General features: G+C 41.8%; 1 protein-coding gene across 2 annotated transcripts in view; it reads left to right on the top strand.

Moving 5' to 3' along the window:
• The window catches only part of PMFBP1 (polyamine modulated factor 1 binding protein 1), a 347,880-nt gene that overhangs the window by 200,209 nt on the left and 129,312 nt on the right, over positions 1-18,359 (top strand). For both annotated transcript variants that reach the window (XR_008400176.1, XM_053699461.1), the window contains exon 21: positions 14,668-14,898. Coding sequence is in view for 1 of the 2 variants with exons in the window: in XM_053699461.1 (XP_053555436.1) it covers positions 14,668-14,898 (231 nt within the window). In the remaining variant the exon portion in view is untranslated. The remainder of the gene's footprint in view (positions 1-14,667; positions 14,899-18,359) is intronic.

The following is an 18,359-nucleotide window of genomic DNA, read 5'->3' as shown; positions in this document are numbered from 1 at the left end:
AGAGTTTTTGTTATGATTTTAGCCGGAGTAGTTAAGATCATATTGCTGTTTCTCGGCCATCTGAGGAGAGGTAAACTTCAGATCAGGGGACAGCGGGCAGATGAATCTGCATAGAGGTATGTAGCAGTTTTTATTTTCTGACAATGGAATTGATGAGAAAATCCTGCCATACCGATATAATGTCATGTATGTATACTTTACACTTCAGTATTCTGGGGAATGGTACTTCACTAGAATTACACTGTAAGAAATACATAAAGCTGTTTAATAACTAGAGATTATGTTTAACGTTTTTGCTGGAATGTAAAATCGTTTTCATTTACTGAGGTACTGAGTGAATAAATATTTGGGCACTATTTTTCCACTTGGCAGTTGCTTAATCTGTTTTCTGACAGTTTCTGTTCTCCCTCACTGCTGTGTGTGAGGGGGAGGGGCCGTTTTTTGGCGCTTTTACTACGCATCAAATATTTCAGTCAGCAACTCATTGTATTCCCTGCATGATCCGGTTCATCTCTACAGAGCTCAGGGGTCTTCAAAACTTATTTTGAGGGAGGTAATTTCTCTCAGCAGAGCTGTGAGAATTATAGTTTGACTGAGATAAAAAACGTTTATTCTGTAATTTGTTTCCTGCTTTCAGAATTTGTTATCTTTGCTAATGGGATTAAACCTTTGCTAAAGTTGTGTTATTTACAAGAATTGAGGCTATAACTGTTTCAATTTATTAATTTTCAACTGTCATAGATCTTCTGTGCTTCTTAAAGGCACAGTACGTTTTAATATTATTCTAATTGAATTGTATTTCCAAGTTACAAGTTTATTTGCTAGTGTGTTAAACATGTCTGATTCAGAGGATGATACCTGTGTCATTTGTTGCAATGCCAAAGTGGAGCCCAATAGAAATTTATGTACTAACTGTATTGATGCTACTTTAAATAAAAGTCAATCTGTACAAATTGAACAAATTTCACCAAACAACGAGGGGAGAGTTATGCCGACTAACTCGCCTCACGTGTCAGTACCTACATCTCCCGCTCAGAGGGAGGTGCGTGATATTGTAGCGCCGAGTACATCTGGGCGGCCATTACAAATCACATTACAGGATATGGCTACTGTTATGACTGAGGTTTTGGCTAAATTACCAGAACTAAGAGGTAAGCGTGATCACTCTGGGGTGAGAACAGAGTGCGCTGATAATATTAGGGCCATGTCAGACACTGCGTCACAGGTGGCAGAACATGAGGACGGAGAACTTCATTCTGTGGGTGACGGTTCTGATCCAAACAGACTGGATTCAGATATTTCAAATTTTAAATTTAAACTGGAAAACCTCCGTGTATTACTAGGGGAGGTGTTAGCGGCTCTGAATGATTGTAACACAGTTGCAATACCAGAGAAAATGTGTAGGTTGGATAAATATTTTGCGGTACCGACGAGTACTGAAGTTTTTCCTATACCTAAGAGACTTACTGAAATTGTTACTAAGGAGTGGGATAGACCCGGTGTGCCGTTCTCACCCCCTCCGATATTTAGAAAAATGTTTCCAATAGACGCCACCACAAGGGACTTATGGCAAACGGTCCCTAAGGTGGAGGGAGCAGTTTCTACCTTAGCTAAGCGTACCACTATCCCGGTGGAGGATAGCTGTGCTTTTTCAGATCCAATGGATAAAAAATTAGAGGGTTACCTTAAGAAAATGTTTGTTCAACAAGGTTTTATATTGCAACCCCTTGCATGCATTGCGCCGATCACGGCTGCAGCGGCATTCTGGATTGAGTCTCTGGAAGAGAACATTGGTTCAGCTACTCTGGACGACATTACGGACAGGCTTAGAGTCCTTAAACTAGCTAATTCATTCATTTCGGAGGCCGTAGTACATCTTACTAAACTTACGGCGAAGAATTCAGGATTCGCCATTCAGGCACGCAGGGCGCTGTGGCTAAAATCCTGGTCAGCTGATGTTACTTCTAAGTCTAAATTGCTTAATATACCTTTCAAAGGGCAGACCTTATTCGGGCCCGGATTGAAAGAGATTATCGCTGACATTACAGGAGGTAAAGGCCATGCCCTGCCTCAGGACAAAGCCAAAGCCAAGACTAGACAGTCTAATTTTCGTTCCTTTCGTAATTTCAAAGCAGGAGCAGCATCAACTTCCTCTGCACCAAAACAGGAAGGAGCTGTTGCTCGCTACAGACAAGGCTGGAAACCTAACCAGTCCTGGAACAAGGGCAAGCAGACTAGGAAACCTGCTGCTGCCCCTAAAACAGCATGAATTGAGGGCCCCCGATCCGGGATCTGATCTAGTGGGGGGCAGACTTTCTCTCTTCGCCCAGGCTTGGGCAAGAGATGTTCAGGATCCCTGGGCGCTAGAGATAATATCTCAGGGATACCTTCTGGACTTCAAATACTCTCCTCCAAGAGAGAGATTTCATCTGTCAAGATTGTCAACAATCCAGACAAAGAAAGAGGCGTTTCTACGCTGCGTACAAGAGCTCTTGTTAATGGGAGTAATCCATCCAGTTCCACGATCGGAACAGGGACGGGTTTTACTCAAATCTGTTTGTGGTTCCCAAAAAAGAGGGAACTTTCAGACCAATCCTGGACTTAAAGATCCTAAACAAATTCCTAAGAGTTCCATCGTTCAAGATGGAGACTATTCGGACAATTTTACCTATGATCCAAGAGGGTCAGTACATGACCACTGTAGATTTAAAAGATGCTTACCTTCACATACCGATTCACAAAGATCATTATCGGTACCTAAGGTTTGCCTTCCTAGACAGGCATTACCAGTTTGTGGCTCTTCCATTCGGATTGGCTACAGCTCCAAGAATCTTCACAAAGGTTCTGGGTGCTCTTCTGGCGGTACTAAGACCGCGGGGAATCTCGGTAGCTCCATACCTAGACGACATTCTGATACAAGCTTCAAGCTTTCAAACTGCCAAGTCTCATACAGAGTTAGTGCTGGCATTTCTAAGGTCACATGGATGGAAGGTGAACGAAAAGAAAAGTTCACTCGTTCCACTCACAAGAGTTCCCTTCCTGGGGACTCTTATAGATTCTGTAGAAATGAAGATTTACCTGACAGAGGACAGGCTAACAAGACTTCAAAGTGCTTGCCGCACCCTTCATTCCATTCAACACCCGTCAGTGGCTCAATGCATGGAGGTAATCGGCTTAATGGTAGCGGCAATGGACATAGTTCCCTTTGCACGCTTACACCTCAGACCACTGCAACTGTGCATGCTAAGTCAGTGGAATGGGGATTACTCAGACTTATCCCCTTCTCTGAATCTGGATCAAGAGACCAGAAATTCTCTTCTATGGTGGCTTTCTCGGCCACATCTGTCCAGGGGGATGCCATTCAGCAGACCAGACTGGACAATTGTAACAACAGACGCCAGCCTTCTAGGTTGGGGTGCCGTCTGGAATTCTCTGAAGGCTCAGGGACAATGGAGTCAGGAGGAGAGTCTCCTGCCAATAAACATTCTGGAATTGAGAGCAGTTCTCAATGCCCTCCTGGCTTGGCCCCAGTTGACAACTCGGGGGTTCATCAGGTTTCAGTCGGACAACATCACGACTGTAGCTTACATCAACCATCAGGGAGGGACAAGAAGCTCCCTAGCTATGATGGAAGTATCAAAGATAATTCGCTGGGCAGAGTCTCACTCTTGCCACCTGTCAGCAATCCACATCCCGGGAGTGGAGAACTGGGAGGCGGATTTCTTAAGTCGTCAGACTTTTCATCCGGGGGAGTGGGAACTTCATCCGGAGGTCTTTGCCCAAATACTTCGACGTTGGGGCAAACCAGAGATAGATCTCATGGCGTCTCGAAAGAACGCCAAGCTTCCTCGTTACGGGTCCAGATCCAGGGATCCAGGAGCAGTCCTGATAGATGCTCTGACAGCACCTTGGGACTTCAGGATGGCTTACGTGTTTCCACCCTTCCCGTTGCTTCCTCGATTGATTGCCAGAATCAAACAAGAGAGAGCATCAGTGATTCTAATAGCGCCTGCGTGGCCACGCAGGACTTGGTATGCAGACCTGGTGGACATGTCATCCTGTCCACCTTGGTCTCTACCTCTGAAACAGGACCTTCTGATACAGGGTCCCTTCAAACATCAAAATCTAACTTCTCTGAAGCTGACTGCTTGGAAATTGAACGCTTGATTTTATCAAGACGTGGGTTTTCTGAGTCAGTTATTGATACCTTAATACAGGCTAGGAAACCTGTTACCAGAAAGATTTACCATAAGATATGGCGTAAATACCTATATTGGTGTGAATCCAAAGGTTACTCTTGGAGTAAGGTTAGGATTCCTAGGATATTGTCTTTTCTACAAGAAGGTTTAGAAAAGGGTTTATCTGCTAGTTCATTAAAGGGACAGATCTCAGCTCTGTCCATTCTGTTACACAAACGTCTGTCAGAAGTTCCTGACGTCCAGGCTTTTTGTCAGGCTTTGGCCAGGATTAAGCCTGTGTTTAAAACTGTTGCTCCACCATGGAGTTTAAACCTTGTTCTTAATGTTTTACAGGGCGTTCCGTTTGAACCCCTTCATTCCATTGATATAAAGTTGTTATCTTGGAAAGTTCTATTTTTAATGGCTATTTCCTCGGCTCGAAGAGTCTCTGAATTATCAGCCTTACATTGTGATTCTCCTTATTTGATTTTTCATTCGGATAAGGTAGTCCTGCGTACTAAACCTGGGTTCTTACCTAAGGTAGTTACTAACAGGAATATCAATCAAGAGATTGTTGTTCCTTCTTTATGCCCAAATCCTTCTTCAAAGAAGGAACGTCTACTGCACAACCTGGATGTAGTCCGTGCTCTAAAATTTTACTTACAGGCAACTAAGGAATTTCGACAAACGTCTTCTCTGTTTGTCATTTACTCTGGGCAGAGGAGAGGTCAAAAAGCTTCCGCTACCTCTCTTTCTTTTTGGCTTCGTAGCATAATTCGTTTAGCTTATGAGACTGCTGGACAGCAGCCTCCTGAAAGAATTACAGCTCATTCTACTAGAGCTGTGGCTTCCACTTGGGCCTTCAAGAATGAGGCCTCTGTTGAACAGATTTGCAAGGCTGCAACTTGGTCTTCGCTTCATACTTTTTCCAAATTTTACAAATTTGACACTTTTGCTTCATCGGAGGCTATTTTTGGGAGAAAGGTTCTTCAGGCAGTGGTTCCTTCTGTATAAAGAGCCTGCCTATCCCTCCCGTCATCCGTGTACTTTTGCTTTGGTATTGGTATCCCAGAAGTAATGATGACCCGTGGACTGATCACACTTAACAGAAGAAAACATAATTTATGCTTACCTGATAAATTCCTTTCTTCTGTTGTGTGATCAGTCCACGGCCCGCCCTGTTTTTAAGGCAGGTAAATATTTTTTAATTTATACTCCAGTCACCACTTCACCCTTGGCTTTTCCTTTCTCGTTGGTCCTTGGTCGAATGACTGGGAGTGACGTAGAGGGGAGGAGCTATATGCAGCTCTGCTGGGTGAATCCTCTTGCACTTCCTGTTGGGGAGGAGTAATATCCCAGAAGTAATGATGACCCGTGGACTGATCACACTACAGAAGAAAGGAATTTATCAGGTAAGCATAAATTATGTTTTTCTTAACCCCTTAACGACCAAGGACGTACGCCACACGTCCTCAAAAAAAATACAGTTAATGACCGAGGACGTGTGGCGTACGTCCTTGGTCGTCCTTTGACATCGATGGCCGGTATCGTTGGTGGGTGGGAGCCTACGTGGGAGGCGGGTGGGCGGCCATCGATGCTCTGTATGGAGTGGAGGGGGGCGGGATCTGGACCCACGGGGGCGCGCACGGGAGCGCGCACGTGCACGGGGGTGGTGGGCGGGCGCGTGCACGGGGCGGGAGCGGGTGGGAACCGCTACACTACAGAAAAACATAAAGTTAAAAGTAAAATAAAATAAGAAAGTTTAAACATTTAAAAATCTAATCTAAGGGATCTGAAAGGGGTTGAGGGTTGGTCTTGGTGGGGGGGGGGAAGCTACACTACAGAAAAGGACTTTTTTTTAATAAAAAGGTACATTTTTTGCAAAACTGGGTACTGGCAGACAGCTGCCAGTACCCAAGATGGCGCCCATTAAGGCAGAGGGGAAGGGTTAGAGAGCTGTTAGGTGGCGGATCAGTGAGGTTGGGGTCTAAGGGGGGATCATACACATCAGCATATGTAAATATGCTTTTTTTTTTTTTTTTAAAAAAAAGGGCCAAATACCTTTTATTTTAGTACTGGCAGAGTTTCTGCCAGTACTTAAGATGGCGGGGACAATTGTGGGGTGGGGGAGGGAAGAGAGCTGTTTGGGAGGGATCAGGGGGTTTGATGTTTCAGGTGGGAGGCTGAGCTCTACACTAAAGATAAAATTAACCCTGCAAGCTCCCTACAAGCTACATAATTAACCCCTTCACTGCTAGCCATAATACACGTGTGATGCGCAGCGGCATTTAGAGGCCTTCTAATTACCAAAAAGCAATGCCAAAGCCATATATGTCTGCTATTTCTGAACAAAGGGGATCCCAGAGAAGCATTTACAACCATTTGTGCCATAATTGCACAAGCTGTTTGTAAATAATTTCAGTGAGAAACCTAAAATTGAGAAAAATTTAACTTTTTTTTTAATTTGATCGCATTTGGCGGTGAAATGGTGGCATAAAATATACCAAAATTGGCCTAGATCAATACTTGGGGTTGTCTACTACACTACACTAAAGCTAAAACTATCCCAAAAAGCTCCCTAATTAACCCCTTCACTGCTGGGCATAATACACGTGTGGTGCGCAGTGGCATTTAGCTGCCTTCTAATTACCAAAAAGCAACGCCAAAGTCATATATGTCTGCTATTTCTGAACAAAGGGGATCCCAGATAAGAATTTACAACAATTTATGCCATAATTGCACAAGCTGTTTGTAAATAATTTAAGTTAGAAACCAAAAGTTTGTGAAAAAAATTGTGAAAAGTGAACGATTTTTTGTATTTGATTGCATTTGGCGGCGAAATGGTGGCATGAAATATACCAAAATGGGCCTAGATCAATACTTTGGGTTGTCTACTAAAAAAAATATATACATGTCAATGGATATTCAGAGATTCCTGAAAGATATCAGTGTTCTAATGTAACTAGCGCTAATTTTGAAAAGAAATGGTTTGGAAATAGCAAAGTGCTACTTGTATTTATGGCCCTATAGTTTACAAAAAAAGCAAAGAACATGTAAACATTGGGTATTTCTAAATTCAGGACAAAATTTAGAAACTATTTAGCATGGGTGTTTTTTTGTGGTTGTAGATGTGTAACAGATTTTGGGGGTTAAAGTTAGAAAAAGTGTGTTTTTTTCAATTTTTTCCTCATATTTTATAAAAAATTTTTATAGTAAATTATAAGATATGATGAAAATAATGGTATCTTTAGAAAGTCCATTTAATGGCGAGAAAAACGGTATATAATGTGTGGGTACAGTAAATGAGTAAGAGGAAAATTACAGCTAAACACAAACACCTCAAAAATGTAAAAATAGCCTTGGTCCCAAACGGACAGAAAATGGAAAAGTGCTGTGGTCATTAAGGGGTTAAGGTCCCTCTGACATCCAGTACATGGTGGGAGGGGCCTATTTTAGCGCTCTAACTGCACAGTTTTAATACAGACTGAGACATCCAGCTTCCCTAGAAGAGTCCTCTGGCATCTGAGAACCATTTCAAAGGGGTTATTTCTGCACAAAATCGTATTTAAGGGCAGGTAGGAGCCTCAGCAGAGCTGTGGCATGGTGCTCAATTGATTTTTAACGTTTTTTAACATTTTTCAATCCGGTTTGGGGCCTAAGGGGTTAATCATCCATTTGCAAGTGGGTGCAATGCTGCTTTAGTGCCTTATTCACACTGTAAAAATTTCAAAGATTTTACTGTATTTTTTCACTGTTTTGCAGTTTAAGTGCTAGTTTTTTTCTCTTAAAGGCACAGTAACATTTTTGTTTAATTGCTGTTTCACCTTTATTAAAGTGTTTTCCAAACTTGCTTGTCTCATTACTAGTCTGTTAAACATGTCTGACATAGAGGAAACTCCTTGTTCAATATGTTTGGAACCCATTGTGGAACCCCCTCTTAGAATGTGTACCAAATGTACTGATATTTCTATAAACTATAAAGACCATATTATGGCGCTTAAAGATTTATCTCCAGGGGATTCTCTGACTGAAAAGAGGGAGATTATGCCATCTAACTCTCCCCATGTGTCAGAACCTATAACTCCCGCTCAAGTGACGCCAAGTACATCTAGCGCGTCTAATTCTTTTACCTTACAGGACATGGCGGCAGTTATGAATGCTACCCTCACAGAGGTATTCTCCAAACTGCCAGGGCTACAAGGAAAGTGAGACAGCTCTGGGGCTAGAATTAATACAGAGCTTTCAGACGCTTTATTGCCTGTGTCTGATATACCCTCACAATGCTCAGAAGCCGAGGCAGGTGAGCTTCTATCTGTGGGTGACATTTCAGACTCAGGGAAGGCGTTACTTCAGTCTGATTCTGAGAGCGTTTAAATTTAAGCTTGAACACCTCCGCTTATTGCTTAGGGAGGTTTTAGCGACTCTGGATGACTGTGACCCCATTGTGGTTCCAGAGAAAATGTGTAAAATGGACAAATACTTTGCAGTACCTGTTTACACCGATGTTTTTTCAGTCCCTAAGAGGTTTTCGGAAATTATTACTAAGGAATGGGATAGACCAGGTGTGCCGTTCTCTCCCCCTCCTGCTTTTAAAAAGATGTTTCCCATAGATGCCACCATACGGGACTCGTGGCAGACGGTTCCTAAGGTGGAGGGAGCAGTCTCCACCCTAGCTAAGCGTACAACTATCCCCGTCGAGGACAGTTGTGCTTTCCTAGATCCTATAGATAAAAAATTGGAGGGTCTCCTTAAGAAAATTTTTATACATCAAGGTTTTATTCTCCAGCTCTTGCATTCATTGCCCCAGTTACTGCTGCAGCGGCTTTTTGGTTTGAGTCTCTTGAGGAGGCTCTATAGGTGGAGACCCCGTTAGACGATATTCTAGACAGGATTAAAGCTCTTAAGTTAACTAACTCCTTTTTTTCTGACGCCATTTTTCATTTAGCCAAGCCAACGGCTAAGAATTCAGGTTTTGCCATTTTGGCGCGTAGGGCGCTTTGGCTTAAGTCCTGGTCAGCAGACTTTACTTCAAAGTCTAAGCTTCTTAACATCCTCTTCAAGGGACAGACCCTATTCGGGCCCGGTCTGAAGGAGATCATTTCTGATATTACTGGAGGAAAAGGTCACGCCCTTCCTCAGGATAGGTCCAATAAGTTAAGGACCAAACAGAATAATTTTCGTTCCTTTCGAAACTTCAAGAGTGGCGCAGCTTCAGTTTCCTCTAATGCAAAACAAGAGGGAAATTTTGCCCAGTCCAAACCAGTCTGGAGACCTAACCAGGCTTGGAATAAGGGGAAGCAGGCCAAGAAAGCTGCGGCTGCCTCTAAGACAGCATGAAGGAGTAGCCCCCGATCCGGGACCGGATCTAGTGGGGGGCAGACTCTCTCTCTTCGCCCAGGCTTGGGCAAGAGATGTCCAGGATCCCTGGGCATTAGAGATTGTTTCCCAGGGATATCTTCTGGACTTCAAAGCTTCATCTCCAAAGGGGAGATTTCATCTCTCACAATTATCTGTAAACGAGATAAAGAGAGAGGCATTCTTACGTTGTGTTCAAGACCTGCTGGTTATGGTAGTGATCCACCCAGTTCCAAAGCAGGAACAGGGGCAGGGCTTCTATTCAAATCTGTTTATAGTTCCCAAAAAAGAGGGAACTTTCAGACCAATCTTGGATCTCAAGATCCTAAACAAATTTCTCAGGGTCCCATCCTTCAAGATGGAGACTATCCGAACCATCCTCCCTATGATCCAGGAGGGTCAATATATGACTACCGTGGACTTAAAGGATGCTTATCTCCACATTCCGATTCACAGAGATCATCATCAGTTCCTCAGGTTCGCCTTCTTAGACAGGCATTGCCAGTTTGTGGCTCTTCCCTTCGGGTTATCCACGGCACCAAGAATCTTTACGAAGGTTCTAGGGTCCCTACTGGTGGTTCTAAGGCCACGGGGCATAGCGGTGGCTCCTTACCTAGACGACATTCTGATACAGGCGTCGACTTTTCAAATCGCCAAGTCCCATACGGACATTGTTCTGGCCTTTCTGAGGTCTCACGGGTGGAAGGTGAACGAAGAAAAGAGTTCTCTCTCCCCTCTCACAAGAGTTTCCTTCCTAGGAACACTGATAGATTCAGTAGAAATGAAATTTTTTCTGACAGAGGTCAGGTATCAAAGATTCTAACTTCCTGCTGTGCTCTTCATTCCACTTCTCGGCCGTCAGTGGCTCCGTGTATGGAAGTAATCGGCCTAATGGTAGCGGCAATGGACATAGTTCCGTTTGCCCGCCTACATCTCAGACCACTGCAACTTTGCATGCTCAATCAGTGGAATGGGGATTACACAGATTTGTCCCCTCTGCTAAATCTGGATCAAGAGACCAGGGATTATCTTCTCTGGTGGTTCTCTCGGGTCCATCTGTCCAGGGGAATGAGTTTCCGCAGGCCAGAATGGACTATAGTCACGACAGATGCCAGCCTTCTGGGCTGGGGCGCAGTCTGGAACTCCCTGAAGGCTCAGGGTTCGTGGGCTCAGGAGGAAGCCCTCCTTCCGATAAACATTCTGGAACTGAGAGCGATATTCAATGCTCTTCAGGCTTGGCCTCAACTAGCTGCGGTCAGGTTCATCAGATTTCAGTCGGACAATATCACGACTGTAGCCTATATCAACCATCAGGGGGGGACAAGAAGCCCCCTGGCAATGTTGGAGGTTTCAAAAATAATTCTATGGGCAGAGGTTCACTCTTGCCATCTCTCAGCTATCCATATCCCAGGAGTAGAGAACTGGGAGGCGGATTTTCTAAGTCGGCAGACTTTTCATCCGGGGGAGTGGGAGCTCCATCCGGAGGTATTTGCCCAGCTGATTCAACTATGGGGCAAACCAGAAGTGGATCTGATGGCGTCTCGTCAGAATGCCAAGCTTCCCTGTTACGGGTCCAGGTCAAGGGATCCCCAGGCAGCGCTGATAGATGCTCTAGCATTGCCCTGGTCCTTCAGCCTGGCTTATGTGTTCCCACCATTTCCTCTCCTCCCTCGTCTGATTGCCAAGATCAAGCAGGAGAGAGCTTTGGTGATTTTGATAGCACCTGTGTGGCCACGCAGGACTTGGTATGCAGATCTGGTGGACATGTCATCCCTTCCACCATGGACTCTGCCGCTGAGGCAAGTCCTTCTACTCCAAGGTCCATTCAAACATCCAAATCTAATTTCTCTGCGGCTGACTGCTTGGAGATTGAACGCTTGATTTTTTCAAAACGTGGTTTCTCCGAGTCGGTCATTGATACCTTAATTCAGGCTCGAAAGCCTGTCACAAGGAAAATCTATCATAAGATATGGTGTAAATATCTTCATTGGTGTGAATCCAAGAGTTACTCATGGAGTAAAGTCAGGATTCCTAGGATATTATCTTTTCTCCAAGAAGGATTGGAGAAGGGATTGTCAGCTAGTTCCTTAAAGGGACAGATTTCTGCACTGTCTATTCTTCTGCACAAGCGTCTGGCAGATGTTCCAGACGTTCAGGCGTTTTGTCAGGCTTTAGTTAGAATCAAGCCTGTGTTTAAACCTGTTGCTCCGCCATGGAGTTTAAATTTAGTTCTTAAAGTTCTTCAAGGGGTTCCGTTTGAACCTCTGCATTCCATAGATATCAAGTTTTTATCTTGGAAAGTTCTGTTTTTGGTAGCTATCTCTTCGGCTCGAAGAGTTTCAGAGTTATCTGCCTTACAGTGTGATTCCCCTTACCTGATATTCCATACAGATAAGGTAGTGTTGCGTACCAAACCTGGATTTCTTCCTAAGGTGGTATCTAATAAGAATATCAATCAGGAGATTGTAGTTCCGTCACTGTGTCCTAATCCTTCTTCAAAGAAGTAACGTCTATTACACAATCTTGACGTGGTTCGTGCTTTAAAGTTTTATTTACAAGCTACTAAGGATTTTCGTCAAACATCTGCATTGTTTGTTGTCTACTCTGGACAGAGGAGAGGCCAAAAGGCTGCGGCATCTTCTCTTTCTTTTTGGCTGAGAAGCATAATCCGTTTAGCTTATGAGACTGCTGGCCAGCAGCCTCCTGAAAGAATTACAGCTCATTCCACTAGAGCGGTAGCTTCCACATGGGCTTTTAAAAATGAGGCCTCTGTTGAACAGATTTGTAAGGCGGCGACTTGGTCTTCGCTTCATACTTTTTCTAAATTCTACAAATTTGATACTTTTGCTTCCTCTGAGGCTATTTTTGGGAGAAAGGTCTTGCAGGCAGTGGTGCCTTCCGTTTAAGTTCCTGCCTTGTCCCTCCCTTCATCCGTGTCCTAAAGCTTTGGTATTGGTATCCCACAAGTAATGGATGAACCCGTGGATTGGATACACCTTACAAGAGAAAACAAAATTTATGCTTACCTGATAAATTTCTTTCTCTTGTGGTGTATCCAGTCCACGGCCCGCCCTGTCATTTTAAGGCAGGTGTTTTTTATTTTTAAACTACAGTCACCACTGCACCCTATAGTTTCTCCTTTTTCTTGCTCGTCTTCGGTCGAATGACTGGGGGTGGCAGTTAGGGGAGGAGCTATATAGACAGCTCTGCTGGGGGTGTCCTCTTGCAACTTCCTGTTGGGAAGGAGAATATCCCACAAGTAATGGATGAACCCTTGGACTGGATACACCACAAGAGAAAGAAATTTATCAGGTAAGCATAAATTTTGTTGTCTACATATGTATTTATGTAGTAATGTGTTTTACTGTACATATTTAACATTCCAATGTTTTTCACTTACAGGATAATGTCTTTTTTTATTCTTAAATACATACTTCTCTATATATGTTTATATAACTATGCCTGCTTATTTATTCCTATAGATATATAGGTATAGATGTGTATTTTACATGAATAGCGTCAGATATATATAGAAATATATATTTCATAATAAAAAGTACATTATTTTCTATGCATTTTGCACATCGTGTTTCTCAATTTAGATCTTGCCGTGGTCGGGTTAGTGCACATGAAAACTTAGTGTTCTTAAGGCACATTATTGAAATAAATTACATAGAAAATATAAAAAAAAATAATAATTATAAAACATACTGTAAAATATTACAAATAATCAACAGAATATATTTATATCTTTTACAGAATATTTATTCATTTTTAATTTTAATATGTAATATTTCAATAATGCGCCTTAAGATTACTAAGTTTTCATGCGCGCAAACCTGACCGCGTTAAGTTCTTAATTGAGAAACACTATGCACAAAATGCATATTTTACATTCCTATTTTCACATAGAAAATAATGTACTTTTTATTATAAAATATTTATTTCTGTATATATCTGATACTGTTCGTCTAAAATACATATGTATACCTATATGTATACCTATATATCAATAAGAATAGATATGCAGGTATAGGTATCTAGAAATATGTATTTAAGAATAAAAAGGACATTATCCTGTAAGTGAAGAGCATTGCAATGTGAAATATGTACAGTAAATATACAGTAAAACACATAAATACACATGTACACACACACACACACACACATATATATATATATATATATATATATATATATATATATATATATATATATATATATATATACACAGCACTGTGCAAAAGTCCACCATTAGATTTGTTGTTTTAGCAAAGTTTTACTGACCATCCATATCTTTGAGCCCTTATAACTTTTTTTGGCAATATTTTTTAAAATTATTTTTATCAGACAGTGTTATTTTGAGTGCAACTGTACTGTGAATTTTTTTTTATGTGTTTTGTGATACCTTTTATTTGAGCAAAACAGTTAACCAGAGCTGAGAGGGGGTAAGATTTACATGAACAGTTGCTTGTGCAATCTTAAATTCCAGCAGCCAATGGTGCACCGGACAGCCCTGAAGGCCTGCAGAATGGTTTCTGGGAACTTTGTTTGCATTAAGTATGATAAATGGGGGATTCGTGAATTTTACACAGGCTTTCATTAATCAAACTAGAACTGTATTTTATTTTGGCTTCGTAGTTTATTGGAATTTAATTTATTGTAAATAATGCAAAAACCATGCCTCATTACTCTTCTAATGGATTGGAATAGATCCTTCACCACAGTTCTAACATAGCCAATATCCTTTCTCTTGCTTTCTCTCCCCCTCTCTATCTTTTTTTTCGCTTTGTTCTCTTTTGCTGTCTCTTTATTGATTTCTTTCTTCCAACGAACATTTGCTCAAAGGATAATTGCATTAGAACAGACTTAATAATTCACAACAAATAAATAATCTGTTTAATTTTTTACAAGTTTAGATGTAATGGTTTATGTGACTGAGACCACATTACCCCTGATTTTCTACTTTTATATATATTAATTAAATTCAAATTACAATGCAATAACTCTTAAAAGTGCTCTATTATCCACATTTTAAAACAAAAATAATGTTTTTGCAATTTGGAATCAATACGTTTTTCTACTGAAATGTAATTTGCAGGCTGATTTCCAATTGGTTAATGTTTCTTTCCAGGTGTCTGAGAGAGATTCCCATCTCTCTGCTTTGCGAGGGGAGCTGCTAGTTCTGCAACATGAACTGGAAAGTAAATGTTCAGATTTAGATCATTGTGAGGAAGCTATTGACCAGCTGACCCAAGAACTTCAGGCCACCCAGAGAGACCTGTCTGCAAGTCGTGAGCAAGCACTTGAGAGTGAGGAGATCCTTCATTCAGTGCGAGAGCATGCCGCTAGGTTGCAGGATCAGGTACTTTTCTTCATTCACTCATTTAGTATTCATTTTTTATTCATTTCATTTTTATTCACTACATTTTTTTATTGACCTTTTCAACAAAACAGTGAAAAGTGAATTTGTACAGAGACATATAGCAATGGGCAATCAGAGAGTGACAAAATGATCTTTTAACCTTCAATTAGCTTAAAGGGACATAATACTCATATGCTAAATCACTTGAAACTGATGCAGTATAACTGTAAAAAGCTGACAGGAAAATATCACCTGAGCATTTCTATGTAAAAAAGGAAGATATTTTACCTCACAATCTCCTCAGCTCAGCAGAGTAAGTTCTGTGTAAAAAGTTACACTCAGCTGCTCCCAGCTGCAGGTAAAAAAACTAAAGAAAATGAAGAAATGAACAGCAGCCAATCAGCATCAGCAGTGCTGAGGTCATGAACTCTTACTGTGATCTCATGAGATTTGACTTAACTCTCATGAGATTTCATAGTAAGCTTCCTTTACCTGATTGGTGAAATAATATGAGAGTGCACGAAGCCCATCCTTTCAGATGTCCCGGGACAGACACACTAAAATGCTGCATAGAAATCCTTTAAAATGGGAGGTGGCTACTGAGGAACTTTTGAGGTAAAATATCTTTCTTTTTTACATAGAGATGTTCAGGTGATATTTTCTAATCGGCTTTTTACAGTTATGCTGCATCACTTTCAAGTGTTTAAACATTTGGGTATTATGGCCCTTTAACCCCTTAACGTCCGAGGACGTGCAGGGTACGTCCTCAAAAAAAAAAGGCAGTTAACGCCTGAGGACGTACCCTGCACGTCCTCGGTGTGGAAAGCAGCTGGAAACGATCCTGCTCGCTTCCAGCTGCTTTCCGGTTATTGCAGTGATGCCTCGATATGGAGGCATCCTGCAATAACTCTAGATGGCCATCCGATGCAGAGAGAGCCACTCTGTGGCCCTCTCTGCACCGGACATCGATGGCCGGTATCGTTGGTGGGTGGGAGCCGACTTGGGAGGCGGGTGGGCGGCCATCGATGGGCCGGGTAATGTAGAGGGGGGAGGGATCGGGGGCAGGGCCGATGGGGGCGCGTGCACGGGGGGTGGCGGGCGGGCGCGTGCACGGGACGGGAGCGGGTGGGAACACTACACTACAGAAACTATAACTTTAAAAAGTTTGAGAAAGGGGTATTTAAATTAAAAATATATATAAATTGGAGGTATCTAGGAGGGGGTGGGGGGTTGGTCTTTGGTGGGGCAGGGAGCTACACTACAGAAAAGGGGAAAAAATAAAAAATATCAGCAATTTTATTCTAAACTGGGTACTGGCAGACAGCTGCCAGTACCCAAGATGGCGGCCATTAAGGCAGAGGGGGAGAGTTAGAGAGCTGTTTGGTGGGGGATCAGTCAGGTTGGGGGCTAAAGGGGGGTCCTTCAGAGCAGCATATGTAAATATGCCTTTTCTTAAAAAAAAAAAAAAAAGCCCAAATATAGCTTTTATTTTAGTACTGGCAGAGTTTCTGCCAGTACTTAAGATGGTGGGGACAATTGTGGGGTGGGGGAGGGAAGAGAGCTGTTTGGGAGGGATCAGTGGGTCTGATGTTTCAGGTGGGAGGCTAAGCTCTACACTAAAGCTAAAATTAACCCTGCAAGCTCCCTACAAGCTACCTAATTAACCCCTTCACTGCTAGCCATAATACGTGTGATGCACATTTAGCGGCCTAAGTACCAAAAAGCAACGCCAAAGCCATATGTGTCTGCTATTTCTGAACAAAGGGGATCACAGAAATTTTTTTACAACCATTTATGCCATAATTGCACAAGCTGTTTGTAAATAATTTCAGTGAGAAACAAAAAGTTTGTGAAAAAGGGAACTTTTTTTTTTATTTGATCGCATTTGGCGGTGAAATGGTGGCATGCAATATACCAAAATGGGCCTAGATCAATACTTTGGGTTGTCTGCTACACTACACTAAAGCTAAAATTAACCCTACAAGCTCCCTAATTAACCCCTGCACTGCTGGGCATAATACACGTTTGGTGCACAGCGGCATTTAGCGGCCTTCTATTTACCAAAAAGCAATGCCAAAGCCATATATGTCTGCTATTTCTGAACAAAGGGGATCCCAGAGAAGCATTTACAACCATTTATGCCATAATTGCACAAGCTGTTTGTAAATAATTTCAGTGAGAAACCGAAAGTTTGTGAAAAAGTGAACGATTTTTTGTATTTGATCGCATTTGGCGGTGAAATGGCGGCATGAAATATACCAAAATTGGCCTAGATCAATACTTTGGGATGTCTTCTAAAAATATATATATACATGTCAAGGGATATTCAGGGATTCCTGAAAGATATCAGTGTCCCAATGTAACTAGCGCTAAACTTGAATAAAATGGTTTGGAAATAGCAAAGTGCTACTTGTATTTATGGCCCTATAACTTGCAAAGAACATGTAAACATTGGGTATTTCTAAACTCAGGACAAAATTTAGAAAATATTTAGCATGGGTGTTTTTTGGTGGTTGTAGATGTGTAACAGATTTTGGGGGTCAAAGTTAGAAAAAGTGTTTTGTTTTTTTTTCATTTTTTTCTCATATTTTATAATTTTTTTTATAATAAATTATAAGATATGATGAAAATAATGGTATCTCTGGAAAATCCATTTAATGGCGAGAAAAACGGTATATAATATGTGTGGGTACAGTAATTGAGCAAGAGGAAAATTACAGCTAAACACAAACACCGCAAAAATGTAAAAATAGCCTTGGTCCCAAACGGACAGAAAATGGAAAAGTGCTTTGGTCATTAAGGGGTTAAGGTGCAATAAGCACAGGTAGCCCAGTTTACGTAAAGAACTTAGTTAATATTTAGTAGAGGAAGGGCAAAAGGGGTATTTTCCTTAGTCCAGACACCATTTATTAGACGTATCTATTTGCTACACTAGATCAGTGTTTCTCAACCGCGGTCCTCAAATACCCCCAAAAGGCCAGGTTTTCATTATAGCTGAACCAGTGCACAGGTGAAGTAATCAGCTGATCAGTAACCATAGTTACGAAGCTGCTCTCACCCATCAGCTGATTATTTCACCTGTGCACTGGTTCAGCTACAATGAAAACCTGGCCTGTTGGGGATATTTGAAGACCGTGGTTGAGAAACACTGCACTAGATCTACCATCAGGGCCAATTTAGGGTCTAAAGCTTGTCATGGTTCCCAGATTACACAGAGTAGATCAATCTGCTGAAATGATAGACATATTCTTCCATAGTTTTCAGGTAAGTAATAATTTCAATAACTCCAGCCCAGTGCATTTAATACTCCTTGAGGTTGCACATTTATATTTTATTATGAATTAATATTACTGCAGCTATCTAAATTTTGATTTTAAAGTGTTTTCAAGATTCAAAATCACACGCAAACATTAAACTGCCACTAAACCACACGTAATATTAGATTTTGTCTGTTAAGCCCT

This window comes from Bombina bombina, chromosome 1, assembly GCF_027579735.1.
Source record: "Bombina bombina isolate aBomBom1 chromosome 1, aBomBom1.pri, whole genome shotgun sequence".
NCBI lineage: Eukaryota > Metazoa > Chordata > Amphibia > Anura > Bombinatoridae > Bombina > Bombina bombina.
Note: the sequence above shows the minus strand (reverse complement) of the source record. Positions and strands in the feature narration are given on the sequence as shown.